Genomic DNA, 15,717 nt, shown 5'->3' on the forward strand with positions numbered 1-15,717 from the left:
AGAATAATCTCAATTCTATTCAAAATATTTAATTATGCATATAAAAAGATTAGAAACGTATAAAAATGTTAACAGGGATATTGTCTGACTGGTAGGATTATCAGTGATTTTTAAATATTATCCAAAGTTGCTATAGTGAACACACTTACAATCAGGGAAAATCTTATGGGGGAAGGATGAGAGGAATAAAATATCCAAAGAGGTCAATAGTAGATGAATTTTTAAAATCTATCCTTTTGAGATAATATTTTAAAAGTTATGCTAAAATAAAAATACATAATTGATGTTGGAGTATAGGAATGCATTAAATATTTAAATTCCTTCTAATGTTCTTCAGGCCTTAAGATGTCTTCCAACTCTAGTGCCAAGCACTGTGCATACATGCTATGTACTCAATAAATTAGTTCATCCCTCATCCCTAGAGTTTCTTGGCTATATAATCTTCCGATCCCTCATATGCAAGCAAAACACCCATTAAAAATAGTTGATAGTGTACTTAGGACTATTTAAAAATAGTTTCGTTAAAAAACAAATGTGGCAGAGAATGGTGGCTCATGCCTGTAATCCCAGCACTTGGGGAGGCCAAGATGGGAGGATTGCTTGAAGCCAGAGTTTGAGACCAGCCTGGATGACATAGACCCAATTCTACAAAAAAATAAAAATAAAAAAATTAGTTGGGTGTGTGGTATGTGCCTGTAGTCCCAGCTACCTGGGAGGCTGAAGCAGGAGGATTGCCTGAGCCCAGGAGTTGGAGGCTGCAGCAATCTATGATCACACTGCTGTACTCCAGTCTTGGCGACAGAGAAAGACCTTGTCTTAAGAACATGTGTGTGCACACACACACACACACACACCACACTCCAAATGTTATATATCAGGGAGATGTTGGCTTTTCATAGTTTTATAATTAATTGGTTTGTGTGTTCACTTTTTAAAACTAGGCCAATAACTTTATCTTCCTGCTTTTTCCTCACAGCCCTGCCAAGCCCAAACATGTGGAACTAAATCTTAAAACCCCTAAGAATCTTGACAGTTTGGGAAATGAGCACAATCCATTTAGCCAGCCAGTTCACAAAGGCAACACTGCCACCAAAATCTCCTTATTTGAAAACAAACGGACAAACAGTAGCCCAAGACACACTGACATTCGAGGCACAAGGAATAATCCTGCCTCTAGTAAAACGTTTGTTGGGAGGGCAAAGCTGAATTTAGCCAAAAAAGCCAAAGAAATGGAACAATCTGAAAAGAAAGTAATGCCAAACAGTTCCCAGAATGGTGTGCTGGTTAAGGAAACTGCTATAGAAACCAAAGTTACTGTCTCGGAAGAAGAGATTCTGCCAGCAACCAGAGGAATGAATGGAGACCCTTCTGAGAATCAAGCTTTTGGTCCTCAGCCTAACCAAGATGATAAAGCAGATGTGCAAACAGATGCTGGCTGCCCTTCAGAACCAGTGGCTTCTGCTCTGATTCCTGTCAAGGATCATAAGCTCTTAGAGAAGGAGGACTCAGAGGCTGCAGACAGCAAAAGACTTGTACTTGAAAATGTAACCAATACAGTACAAGACATCCCCACCACTGTGGATACCAAAGATTTACCTCCAACGGCCATGCCAAAGCCGCAGCATACATTTTCTGACTCACAGTCCCCTGCTGAGTCATCTACTGGGCCTTCTCTTTCACTGTCTGCACCCGCTCCTGGGGATGTTCCCAAAGACACAAGTGTTCAATCGCCCATAAGCAGTTTCCCGTGCACTGATCTAAAAGTGTCAGAAAACCATAAAGGATGTGTTTTGCCTGTGTCTCGTCAGAACAATGAGAAAATGCCACTTTCAGAACTTGGAGGAGAAACAACCCCTCCTTTGTCCACAGAGCATAGTCCAGAAGCTGTGGGAAGTGAGTGTCCATCCAGAGTCCTCGTCCAGGTCAGGTCCTTTGAGCTCCCCGTGGAGAGCACCCAGGATGTGAGCTCCCAGGTCATCCCAGAGAGCTCTGAAGTTAGAGAAGTGCAGTTGCCAACTTGTCACAGTAATGAACCTGAAGTGGTTTCCGTTGCAAGTTGTGCTCCCCCACAAGAGGAAGTACTGGGCAATAAGAGCATGTCACCTGAACACTCTCATTGCACAGCAGAGCTTGTGGCAAAATCTGGCCCACAAGTTGTGCCGCCAGCATCAGAGAAAACTCTGCCTATTCAGGCTCAAAGTCAGGGCAGCAGAACACCCCTGATGGCTGAATCCAGTCCCACCAACTCTCCCAGCAGCGGAAATCACTTAGACACTCCTCAAAGGCCAGATCAGACTATTACAAATGGCCAGGATAGCCCTGCCAGCCTTTTGAACATTTCTGCTGGTAGTGATGATAGTGTATTTGATTCTTCTTCTGATATGGAAAAATTCACTGAAATTATAAAACAGATGGATAGTGCAGTTTGTATGCCCATGAAAAGAAAGAAGTCCAGGATGCCAAACTCTCCTGCTCCTCACTTTGCCATGCCTCCTATTCACGAAGACCATTTAGAAAAGGTGTTTGATCCCAATGTGTTTACCTTTGGTTTGGGGAAGAAGAAGGAAAGTCAGCCAGAAATGTCACCGGCTTTACATTTGATGCAGAACCTTGACACAAAATCCAAACTGAGACCCAAACGTGCATCTGCTGAACAGAGTGTCCTCTTCAAGTCCCTGCACACCAACACTAATGGGAACAGTGAGCCTCTGGTGATGCTGGAAATCAATGACAAAGAGAACAGGGATGTCACAAATGGTGGCATTAAGAGATCAAGACTAGAAAAAAGTGCACTTTTCTCAAGCTTGTTATCTTCTTTACCACAAGACAAAATCTTTTCTCCTTCTGTGACATCAGTCAACACTATGACCACGGCTTTCAGTACTTCTCAGAACGGTTCCCTATCTCAGTCTTCAGTGTCACAGCCCACGACTGAGGGTGCCCCGCCCTGTGGTTTGAACAAAGAACAGTCAAATCTTCTACCCGACAACTCCTTAAAGGTCTTCAATTTCAACTCGTCAAGTACATCACACTCCAGTTTGAAAAGTCCAAGCCACATGGAAAAATACCCGCAAAAAGAGAAAACCAAAGAAGATCTGGATTCACGAAGCAACCTACACTTGCCAGAAACTAAATTTTCTGAATTATCAAAACTGAAGAACGATGATATGGAAAAGGCTAATCATATTGAAAGTGTTCTTAAATCAAACTTGCCAAACTGTGCAAACAGTGACACCGACTTCATGGGTCTTTTCAAATCAAGCCGGTATGACCCAAGCATTTCTTTTTCTGGAATGTCATTATCAGACACAATGGTAAGTAGCAATGTATTATTATTTATTTGGGGTATTTATAAAGCAAGGAAAGAGAGGGATGATGAGCAACTCATGTTATTCTTTTAGAAATGGTTAAGCTTATGTGCTATAGTTTTTATTCATTCATCACATATTTGAAAACCTGCAATGTACAAGGGACAGTTAGAGTGCAAGAAAAAAATGTACTAAGAGTCTTCACTGAAGGCATCTGTAGTCTTGCAGGGACATAAAGCTACAAATGTTTTAAGGCACATGATCTTTTTTTTTTTGAGACAGAATCTCTCTCTGTTGCCCAGGCTGGAGTCCAGTGGCGTGATCTCAGCTCACTGCAACCTCTGCCTCCTGGGTTCAAGCGATTCTTCTGCCTCGGCTTCCCTAGTAGCAGGGAATGCAGGCACGTGCCACCATGCCCAGCTAATTTTTGTATTTTTAGTAAAGACTAAAAATACAAATACGGAGGTTTTACCATATTGGCTGGGCTGGTCTCGAACTCCTGACCTCGTGATCCATCTGCCGCGGCCTCCCAAAGTGTTGGGATTACAGGTGTGAGCCATCCTGACTGGCTGGCAATAAATCTTTTAAGGCACATGTGAATTTATATGTTGTATTATGAAAGGTATAGGTAAGCTTTTGGAGTTCAGAGACAGACAAGATGCTTTTTCTTACCTATTCTATGTAAAAATGCTCAGTGCTATACTTAGAATTTTGAAGATTTGTGAAGCAGCTTCCTCTATTTGGGAAGTCCCCAGCTGGGGAAACTTTTTCTTAATCCTTCTCTCTGTGAGAGTCACTCTTTGTTCCCATAAGTAGCAATAGGTGTTTATCCTATGCAATTGAGAAAGTATTTTCTCTTGATTGGGAATTAGTTTTCATTAGGGAAATATTTTTTTACCCTGCAAAGCTGTGGGGAATAAAAAATTTTGGTTTTCATTGGATCTTTTCTTAAATATTAGAAAGAAGACAGCAAAACATGATTTTGGGGAATAATTTTGATTTCTGCATCTTTTATCTCACTTCAGAAGATGTTTACTTTACTCGGTTTTTGATGTGAATTTGTGCCTTTTTGCTACCAAGCTTATTTAAGGTGAGAGAGGACTATGAGAGAGGAAGGTGGAATATATGTTTAGTGATCAGCTCTGCCAGGCTAGAAACCTGAGTAGGGCTTGTATTCTGGTGGTCCGTCCTGTGAACCCGGCTGTCTGGCAAGTGTGGACCGCAATCCAACACAGTTTATCCAGGCAGAAAATACCTTTCACCTTTCCTCGTCTGTACAGGGTACTGCAGCATGGTTCAATGTATTGTATTGGCTTTTGCTACAATCCTGTCAGAGAATGTGATGTTGCAAGCTCTTTCAAAATATATGGTTGGGTTTCCAGCAGAGGTGCAGATCCCTTTTTCATGTGATTTCATAAACTTTCGTAAAGTTTGGGTTTCAGATTTTGGTGTTAGGACCCTTTACATTTAAAAATGATTGAGAACCCCAACGAGCTTTTGTTTGTATGGGTTCTGCCTATCAGAATTTATTATATTAGAAATAATTGCTGAGAAAATTGTAAAACACCAGAATGTACAAGTGCACACTGCACCAGTGCTCAGAGCAACGATGTCATCACACATCATGGAGCCTTCTACTCCACTAGACATTTGAGACAGAGATGAAAAAGGCAGATGACCTCTTCTTATTATGAAAATAGTTTTGACCTCGTGGACTACCTGAAAGTATCTTGGAGACCCCCCAAGTGGCCTCTGAACCACATTTTGAGAGCCACTGCTATAAACAAATAAGACTGAATCAGCCTGTGGTACTCAGAAATCATAAAATTTTAACTATTTCTATTATAGTTGTATAATAGAAATATTAACTATTTCTCTCAAGCATAAAATTTCCACTGGTCCACTTCCCATTCATTACTACTTTGTTCTTTTTAATTATTCTTAGATTGCTTTCCTTATTTAACTACAATCTGACAAAGTTGATAGCAGAATGTACAGTTTCCCTAAGAAAATCAAGTCAAATGACATAAAAAGGAAAAATAAAATCTTTATACTTTTTCTAGGCCTTTTTATGATTAAAAAATATGGTCTTTCTTTAGGTCCTGGGCTTTTATTGATTGTATAACTATTCAATCATGAAGGTTTTACCTGAATTTTGTTTTAAATTTTAGGCTTTTTCTTCAGTTTATCTGCTTCTAATGTGTATATATACATAAATAGGTATATACCATCTGGCTTCTGATAATGCTCTAGGGGGGCCCTTATGGACTTTTTTTTTCTTTTTTTTTTTTTTTAGAGACAGAATCTTGCTCTGTTACCCAAGCTGGAGTGCAGTGGTATGATCTCAGCTCACAGCAACCTCTCTGCCTTCCAGGTTCAAGCGATTTTCATGTCTCAGCCTCCAAAGTAGCTGGGAGTATAAGTGAGCGCCACCACGCCCAGCTGATTTATGTATTTTTAGTAGAGATGGGGTTTTGCCATGTTGGCCAGGCTGGTCTCGAACTCCTGACCTCAGGTGATCTGCCCACCTCAGCCTCCTAAAGTGCTGGGATTACAGACTTGAGCCACCACGCCCCAGCCTTTTGTGGTCTTCTGGGCATATCACACTCTGGTGTGATGCAAGAGCAGTCAGAGCAAAGGCAGTTCCTAAAATAGGCATCCTGGTCAGCATTGAAAGTAGTTCACATTTTGTAATATTTTTACATGTATAATTACTATTTTATTATCTTATGCATTTCTGGTTTTACTGGTCTTGTCAGATGGTCTTGAAAATGATTAGTTTTGGAGCCATATTGAAATGTATTTTGTCTATCAAAAAAGCGGGATTAGGCCAGGCACGGTGGCTCACACCTGTAATCCCAGCATTTTGGGAGGCCAAGGCAGGCGGATCACGAGGTCAAGAGATTGAGACCATCCTAGCCAACATGGTGAAACCCCATCTCTACTAAAAGAAAAATACAAAAATTAGCTGGGCATGGTGGCACGCACCTGTAGTCCCAGCTACTCGGGAGGCTGAAGCAGGAGAATCGCTTGAACCCAGGCGGAGGTTGCAGTGAGCCAAGATGACGCCACTGCACTCCAGCCTGGTGACAGAGCCAGACTCCATCTCAAAAGAAAAAAAGGGGGATTAAATATACTATGTGCAATGTACGTTATACCATATATACCATAAATAATTCTATTTAGACTAGTGGTTGTTATACGATTGTAGATTTACTATGAGAAAACAATATTTATATGGATTCAGATAGAGTATGTATATGAACACAAAATTGATTCAGCTCTTTCTAGGTAAGTGATTAATATATTCTAATTTATCTTTATTTGAGATGATACTGATATTATTTGATATTATTATTTATTTGAGATGATACTGATATTATTTGAATTAGAATCTCTTAGCTGAGTTCCTATTCTGTGAACTGACATGAAACATATGTGCCCTGAATTTTCTAGCATTGGTGGAAATAGCCTAGACATTTAAATTAGGAGAAATTGAAATGGCAAATTCAGTTAGAGGTGAAAAAACCTTAATTTAAAAGCATAAACTCAAAGAGTTTTAATACAACTTTAGCATCGATTAGAGTGGAGGTTTCAAAATCAATACAATGTGCGAAAAGTGTGATCTACCTACAGGATCATGGGTGGAAAAAGAGGATTGTTATGTGAAGTTGTAATCATTTGTTGTGTTTTTGTTCATCTGATTACAGACACTTAGAGGAAGTGTCCAAAATAAAATCAATCCCCGACCTGGAAAGGTAAGATTATTTTCTGTTTCTAGTCTTGATTCTATTTTGGTCTGATAGAGTACAACAAAGTGTGCTACCACTTTCGTTTTCTTGTAGGTAGTGATATATAGTGAACCCGACGTCTCTGAGAAGTGCATTGAAGTTTTCAGTGACATTCAGGATTGCAGTTCTTGGAGCCTCTCTCCAGTGATACTCATAAAAGTTGTTAGAGGATGGTAAGAATGGCACTTTAAGTTCCTGATGTCAAGTGTTTGTGTTTTACATACTTAATTACCTTTTTAGTCCTCACTACTAGTTTAAAATTATGGCTTTAGCAATGAAAAGCACAGGAAATACTACTCGTGGTAAGATAAGGGATTCATATCTTAACAATGTCATTTTAAATCATGTTTCTGATTATAGCACTGATATGTGTTTATGGGAGAAAAATCAGAACAGTACAGTAGAACAAGCTTCTTTTTCCCATGTTTCCCCATAATATTGCTTTGGACTAGTCATATATCAGGGCCCATAACATACTTTTGGTTGATGATCTTTAAATGAGGTTGATAAGAATTGCACTAGTCATGTTGATAGGCCAGATACGACTTCTTAAAAATCTATAAGGAAACTTGAGAACATGTACGAAAAGGCAAAGTAAAGAAACCATAAGGAAAAAAAATCTATAAGGAAAAACAAAAACTATCGATAAAGGCATTTTTCTAACTTTTTAATGACAGTTCAATGCAGCACTAACTTAAAATTTAATTTACTTTCCAATATTTCCACAAAAGATTGTTTTGGCTAAGTAAAGGAACTGGTGAAAAAAATAAATATTTTGACAGTTTCTGAAATCATTTTATCAGCTTCATTGCCTCTTGGAGATACACAGGAAGTTAAGTAGAGAAAGGCAGCTTAAAAAAAGAAATCGCTGATCTGGCATAATAGTTATCTTTTGGTGCCTATTTGTAAACTTGTTTGAAATAAAGAGGGTAGACTGCTGAATGTTTATGGATTTACAGATTCATAAGCTTTTCTTTTGGTCTCCATTTGATTAAATATGCAGCAGCTTTCCTATTAGATTTTTAGGTATTTTAATATTTTTTCCTATATATCCAACATAGTCATGAGAAAAACAAGATTTGCTTTTATTCTTAAATTTGAAGACAAATGCTATTTTAATTGCTAGAGAATTGGCCACTAATATACAATATATAATAGTGGCAATTTTTTACACAAATTTTGTTTTTATAGAACAGTACTTTTTCCTTTCTTTTGCAACTTTTGTCGGCTTCTTTTTCTTGAAAGCATAAGCATTTACACTGCCATATGTTGACATGAGGTTTTTCTTTAGTGTTTGGCTGTTGTTGGGAAGAATATTGTTAAAATGCTTTCCATTACCATATCTATAGTCTTTTGTGCCAATGTATTCATTGGTATGACTGTAATATGTAAGTTAAAGTCTCTCTAAGAGAAATGTTTTCTACACATATAAGGAGACAAAAGGCCAGACATGGTGGCTCATGCCTGTAATTCCAGCACGTTGGGAGGCCAAGGTGGGCAGATCACTTGAGGCCAGGAGTTCGAGATCAGCAGGCCAACATGGGGAAACTCAGTCTCTACTAAAAATACAAAAATTAGCCGGGCTTGGTGGCACATTCCTGTAATCCCAGCTACTAGGGCAGCTGAGGCAGGAGAATTGCTTGAACCTGGGAGGTAGAGGTTGCAGTGAGCTGAGATCGCACCACTGCACTCTAGCCTGGGCAACAGAGCAAGACTCTGTATCCAAAAAAAAAAAAAAAGAGACAAAAAAAAAAACCCACTACAGTAAACATCCATTTATCTGACATATTATCATAAGTCTCTACCACCTGGCAATTACTTGGAACATTAGTAGCTCTATAGGATTCATACAGGTAACTCCAAAGTTCTCTGAGATCCTGATATAGTTCATGAGTTATCAGAGGCTTAATTATACCCGTAAAATATTAGTGTTAGGGAGAGTTTAAGCTATTTTAATTGCTAGATAATTGGCTGCTAATATTCTATATATATAAAAAATGGCAATTAGCCAGGATATTTGAGTAATCAAAACCTCTCTCACCAAGACTGACTAACGGTTTTGCTGTTTTATTGTTAGTTGGATTTTGTATGAGCAACCAAATTTTGAAGGGCACTCCATCCCCTTAGAAGAAGGAGAATTGGAACTCTCTGGTCTCTGGGGTATAGAAGACGTTTTGGAAAGGAATGAAGAAGCAGAGTCTGATAAGCTGGTGGTGATTGGTTCCATCAGACATGTGGTCCAGGTAGGTTGTGGTAAATATGGATTTTATTTATTCAGCTAATATTTATGGATTCTTATTTTAAGGGAAATGTTCATTTTATGAAATATGTGATTGGGAAACACATTTGGTGCCTTATGGATATATTTTCTGTATTTTAAGTATTTGTACACTTTAAATAATTTAAAAAGAAACATAATTGGTTAGATAATTTTTCACAATAAACCCTTTAGGTAAATCTTTTATGCCTGTCCTTCTATTCCCATCTTTCAAATATATTTTACCTGGTAGCTTGGTTTAAATGAGTTCTGCATCTATGAACAGATTTTTCATTTATTTAGTGTTTTTGTTTGCTGTATGAGTTCTGATTACTTTGAGTGTTTTATAGGAATTCTATTTTGGAAAAATAAATAATCCAAAAATAATTTGGTTGATTAACTCTGGGATTTCATGTGGGTTTAACAAAATATTATTTACTCTGTTTGAGGCCACTTTATGGGTGAGGTAAAATTTCTTGGTTTCTTGTTATTTGATGAGGAAAGTGTTGTCAGAGTCTTTCTTTGTGGCTCTTGGGATTTGATGATTCTTTACCTTAAAAATGCAATTAATGGTGTCTTCTAAGTAGAAAATTAAAATCCCAAGTTTTAATGGAGACGAGTGTCAAGATGCAATACAGAGAAAAGGAACATTCTTACACGAGAATGAGTAAGGATGAGTAACAGTTTTGGCAGAGGAAAGCATCGCTTACTTCCTGAGTCAACATTTCTGAGTAACTTAGGTGGTAATTGGTATGCTAAATGATTTATCTCTTATTTGTTTTAAGTATATAATAGGAGAAGACTAAGTAAGACTTGAGAAACCCTTTTTCAAAATGTCCTTATTAGTGGAATATTTTGCCTAGAGTTTTTATTTACTGCTCAAATAATATTGGTAATAAAGCAATGTTTAAAAAGATCATCTGATTCCCACCATCATGAAGTGTCCTCTCCCCTTTTATTTTTTGAATTTTCTACCCTTTGCTGGCCATATTCTAGTCTGCTTTTTCTGCAGTAATAATCATAATACAGGTACAATGCTGTTCCACCCTTCTCACCTAACACTGTGGTTCTCAATCCTTTTTTTCTCTTTATACCACTTCCCTGAAAATCACACTCCCCTTGGTAACATCTTTGTGATTGGCAACTGGGGAAGGTATCAGAATGTGGTGGGGTGAGGATTTGGGTGCATTCAGGAAGATGGGGAAGGGAAACGAGATTTCTTGTTTTGTCTGATAATAGCAGACTTACTGTAGCAAATGCTTTTCATGTTACCACAGGTTTAGGGTTTAGCTGAATATCATATTCCATTGAAACGATGCATTATTTATTGTTTAGTACATAAATGAAGTACCATTTATGTACTAAATTTCTTCTTTCAGTGAATCTTAAGGTTGTTTCTGGATTTTTACTATTATAAGTAATGTCACGAGAATGTTTTTGTGCATTTGATAATTTATAATTTTCTTTTTTTTTTTTTTGAGACAGAGTCTCACTCTGTCGCTCAGGCTGGAGTGCAGTGGTGCAATCTCAGCTCACTGCAACTTGTGCCTCCCAGGGGTTCAAGTGATCCTCCTGCCTCAGCCTCCAGAGTAGCTGGGATTACAGGCACATGCCACAACACCTGGCTAATTTTTGTGTTTTTAGTAGAGACAGGGTTTTGCCATGTTGGCCCGGCTGCTCTCGAACTCCTGACCTCAGGTGATCTGCCCGCCTAGGCCTCCCAAAGGGCTGGGATTACAGGCGTGAGCCACTGTGCCTGGCCAGTAATTTATAATTTTCTAATTTGTTTCCTTGGGGTACATTTTTCTGAATGGTGTCGTGTTAAAGGGCTATGATATGTCATGGCTCCTGATATATCATGGATTATATTTTCTTTACAGGTCGTGTGCATGGTTTCTTGAAACATAAAACCTTATAAGTCACAGCATGTATTTTCAAGGTTACCTTTTTAGTTCATTAGAGTTGTTCCTTTTGATAATATTTGAAAAGCCTCATCTGAGCTTATTCAAGTGTTAATATTTCTTCTGTCACTCAGTTCACCCAACTCAGCTGCATAGATGAGGTTCAATAAATATTCCATTAATGCTTAGGCACTCGACCAGAAGAGGCCTTTTGAAGACTGTTTGGACCACAGATATGCGGGGCATGGAACAATGACCAAAGTACAGAGATTTATAAATCACTATGAATGTGTGCTTTTGCTTTTACGACTTAGATCAAACCAATATCATAAAGGTTTACTCAGTCAAGGAGAGTTACCACAAAGCAACAGAGGGCTTATGGACACAAAACAGTGGCTGAGGAAGACTCCAAGAGCAGCCATTCTACAGACTAGAGTCTCTGTGCTTGGATAATTATATCAGAGCAAAGGAACCAAAACCCCAGACCAAGGAGGGCCAAGTGAGGATAAGAAAAAGAAATATATTCCCAAACTCAAATAAAATACATTTCTGATGATCTTTGCTTGAATGCAACACTGAGTTATATAACTAAAGCAAGTGTGTCTGCCCTGAAATAGGTGTATTATTAATTCATGGATGAAAACAGGAAAGGGCTAAAATGGCAGGTGCTCTGTGAAATGTGTTTGTATATTTAAAGCTCATTTTGATTAGTTGTAAGAAGAAGAAGAATGAGCTTACTAGAGAGTTAAATACATGGTGCAATTCTTACTATCTATGCATCTATATTTTTTCAGGATTACAGAGTTAGTCACATTGACTTATTTACTGAACCAGAAGGGTTAGGAATCCTGAGTTCCTACTTTGATGACACTGAAGAAATGCAGGGATTTGGTGTAATGCAGAAGACTTGTTCCATGAAAGTACATTGGGGCACGTAAGTATTTTTTTTCAAACACAATTTTAATGAAGTTTTTTTGTGAGTGTAGTACTGGAAAAAGAGGACTTAAGATACTCTGACTCTGATTTGTCATCCCGTTAAGTAATTATTAACTGTAAGGTATATTTTTATGAGGCACGTAAAATTCTGATTCTTTTGCACCTATGTTATGATTCATCTGTCTTAAAAACAATATCGATTTATTATAGGAAATGGGGGGGATTGAATTTTTAATGTAAGGCTTTCCTTGTCACAGAGAAATCTGATTTATTCAAAGCTGAGTAGCAGATTATATTTTCATGGTGATTCAGAGGAGGTAATTCAAAGCACATGCCCCTGATATTTCTGGGGGGGATGGAAGCCAACACACATGGTACTTCCTTGAATATTTTCACACAATGCTGGTTCAAAGCCCCTAGGAGGTTGGTTTCACAAATCACAGGAAACAGCAAGAATATTTTGAAGGAAATGGGAATACCTCAGATAGGGGAGAAATGAGGATAGAAAGTACAGACTGCAATACTGAAGAATGTGGTCTCCAAAGTGAAGCACAAAGCCCCAAGGCATGTGAAAGACAGTCACTGAGATGAAGGAAAAAAACACTAAAGCTTCTTTCTATTTGATTAAAGTCTCCACCTCTTAAGATTTTATTTTTGTATATGTTTTCTAATATGCATAATGTATTAGTTCAGTGGTAATGTATATAATTTATAAATATTCGTATATTCAGAGAATGCTCAAATGTTTTTACTAATGGTTTATACAGTCAAAAAAGTGTACAGTCTGTCCCTAAAGTGGTATGGAGTATCTCTGCAGTGAACAATAAGGCACTCCTTAATCATGCTTTTTGCATTCTATTTATTACTAAAAGTCTTGGTTTGCCATTGTTCATATCTTAGAAAAATGATTTGATTGTGCAAAAGGTAGGAATAGGATAAGTTACAGATCATAGAATCTGATTTTTGATCCTCAGAAATCAGAAACTAAAAACTTCTAGGCAACTTAACAGGAAGTGTGGCTGTTGAGAATTGGTAGCAGCTATCCTTGAATAGTTGGAACGTGGTCATATAGAAGAGATATTAGACTTGCTCTCTGTTATTCCATAGGAGGTCCCAGGAAAAACCAGTAGAAATTAGAGAGATGGATTTTGACTTGACCCATGGAAGAACTTTCTGATGGTTAATACAGTTAAAATGGAAGTGGGCTGCCTTGTTAGGTAAAGAGTTTCTCATCGCAGGGAGTATTCAGGTAGAGGATGGACAAGAATTTATCCAGAGCTTTGTAGGGGAAGGAAAGTATGAGTTAGATACCTCCTTTATGACAGTTTGTTCATTTATTTATTTACTTTTAACATTTTGAAATATAAGACACCTAGAAAAAAGTTCACAGAAGGTAAATGTACACTTAAACGAATAAAGTGAGCACCCAAGTAGACACCACTTGAGCCAAGAACTGGAACATTACCAGCACCCCAGAAGCCCGATGGTGTTCTTTCCCTATGGCAGCCCCTCTCAGAAAACAACCTTCCTCTCCCAGAAGAGTGAGAAAATAGCAAGGGAAGACCATAGTGATGGTTCATCAATATACAAAGGTGTAGTTATTAGGGCAGAATTTGGGATGTAGAGAATAATATTAATTTAAATATCTCCTCTTGATGTATAAAGTTATTTTCCAAGGGTAGTATACATTTTACTGCTTTTTAAATTATTTTTAATTGACACATAATAATTGCACATATTTATGGGGTACAGTGTGATGTTTTGATACCTGTATACATTGCATAATGATCAAATCAGGGAAATTAGCAAATCCATCACCTCAAACACGTATTATTTCTTTGTGGTAAGATCATTCAGAATCCTCTCTTCTAGCTATTTTGAAATATAAAATATATTATTGTTAATCATAGTTACCCTACTGTGCAATAGAACACCAGAACTTATTCTATTGTATATTTTTACCACATTTTCTTTATTCATTCATCTGTTGATGGACACTCAGGCTGATTCTGTATCTTGGCTATTACAAATAGCGCTGCAAGAAACATGCAAGTGCGGGTATCCTTTGACATACTTGATTTCATTTCCTTTGGATATATACTCAGTAGTGAGATTGCAAGATCACACAGTAGTTCTATTTTTAATTTTTTGAGGAGCCTCTATACTGTTTTCCATAATGGCTGTGCTAATTTATATTCCCACCAATAGTGTGGAAGAGTTCCCTTTGCTCCACATCCTCACCAATACTTGTTATATTGTGTCTTTTTGATAATAGCCTTTCTAACTGGAGTGAGGTGGTATCTCATTGTGGTTTCGATTTGCATTTCCCTGATCTTGAGGGATGTTGAACATTTTTTCATATACCTCTTGGCCATTTGTATATCTTCTTTAGATAAATGTACTGTTTTTTGTGTGCATTTTGAGTTATATCACTTGGTACGCTGTAGTCCTTGAAAGGCTCTGAAATTTTTAAAGGTGGTTAGTTTAGAAGTAGAAATTAGGAAAGGCTTTTATTTCCTCTGCATACCCTGTCTAAATATGACAAGAAATTGGGACTTTAACAAATATAAACCCAAAAGAGTGTCTATGAGATGTATTAAATATATTCAGTAAATCTGTTAATCAAGCATCTACCATGTGCCAGGTGCTTTTCTAGTCACTGGGAACACAGCAGTGAAGACATAAAATGATGTCTCCATTCTCCTGGAGCTGTCAGTCTAGCAGGAATAAACAACACAAATACATATATAATGTGTCAGATGGCAAAGGCTACAAGAAACATAAATTACAGAGAGAGGCAGGCATGTTGCTACTTTAGATAGGGTGGCTAGTAAAGGACTCTGGTGACATTTTAAGGAGGGACTGGCAGGAAGTGAGGGAGTCTGCCCTGGAGCTAGCTGAGGGAAGAGGGGCAGGGAACCTGTCCCAGAGAGGAAGCACACCATTTGCAAAAGCCCTTCTGGGCATGCTTGGGCAATAGCTAAGAGGCCAAGGCGGCTGAAGCTGAGTGAAGTAGGAGGATAGGGATAGGACAGGGCTCAGGTCACATCTGGCCTCTCAGGCCTCGGGGAGGAGGATTTAGATTTACTCTAAGTGGCATGGAAAATCATTGGTGAATTTTTATCTAACTTGTGTTATTAATAGAAGGATCAGCCTGACTGTTCGTATAGAAAATAGTCTATAAAGAGGCAAAGGTGGAAGCCAAGAAACCACGTAGGATGCACTTGCAATCATACAGCCAAGAAGGGATGGTGGCTTAGACGTGTGATGGTGGTGGTGGGAAATGGTCAGATCTTGGATGCATTTTGAAGGTAGAACTAACAGCATTTCTGACAGATTGTGTGTGGGGTATGAGGGGCCAAGACATGCCCAGGGTTTGGAACCCCAACATTTATTGAGATGAAGAAGACTTGGAGGAGCAGGATAGGAGAGAGAGTGAGATTCAGGAGCTCAGTTTTGGACAGGTTAAGGCTGAGATGCCAACTGCAAATTCAAGTAAGTGGGCAAGAAGGTGACTAGGTATG

At 38.3% G+C, this 15,717-nt stretch overlaps 1 protein-coding gene across 1 annotated transcript in view; it reads left to right on the forward strand.

Annotated features, from left to right (window-relative positions):
* The window catches only part of CRYBG1 (crystallin beta-gamma domain containing 1), a 209,465-nt gene that overhangs the window by 157,796 nt on the left and 35,952 nt on the right, over positions 1–15,717 (forward strand). The window contains exons 4-8 of the mRNA XM_009242117.4: positions 977–3,314; positions 7,019–7,066; positions 7,154–7,272; positions 9,177–9,342; positions 12,052–12,191. Of these exons, the coding sequence (XP_009240392.4) occupies positions 977–3,314; positions 7,019–7,066; positions 7,154–7,272; positions 9,177–9,342; positions 12,052–12,191 (2,811 nt within the window). The remainder of the gene's footprint in view (positions 1–976; positions 3,315–7,018; positions 7,067–7,153; positions 7,273–9,176; positions 9,343–12,051; positions 12,192–15,717) is intronic.

Source organism: Pongo abelii, chromosome 5 (genome assembly GCF_028885655.2).
Source record: "Pongo abelii isolate AG06213 chromosome 5, NHGRI_mPonAbe1-v2.0_pri, whole genome shotgun sequence".
Lineage (NCBI taxonomy): Eukaryota > Metazoa > Chordata > Mammalia > Primates > Hominidae > Pongo > Pongo abelii.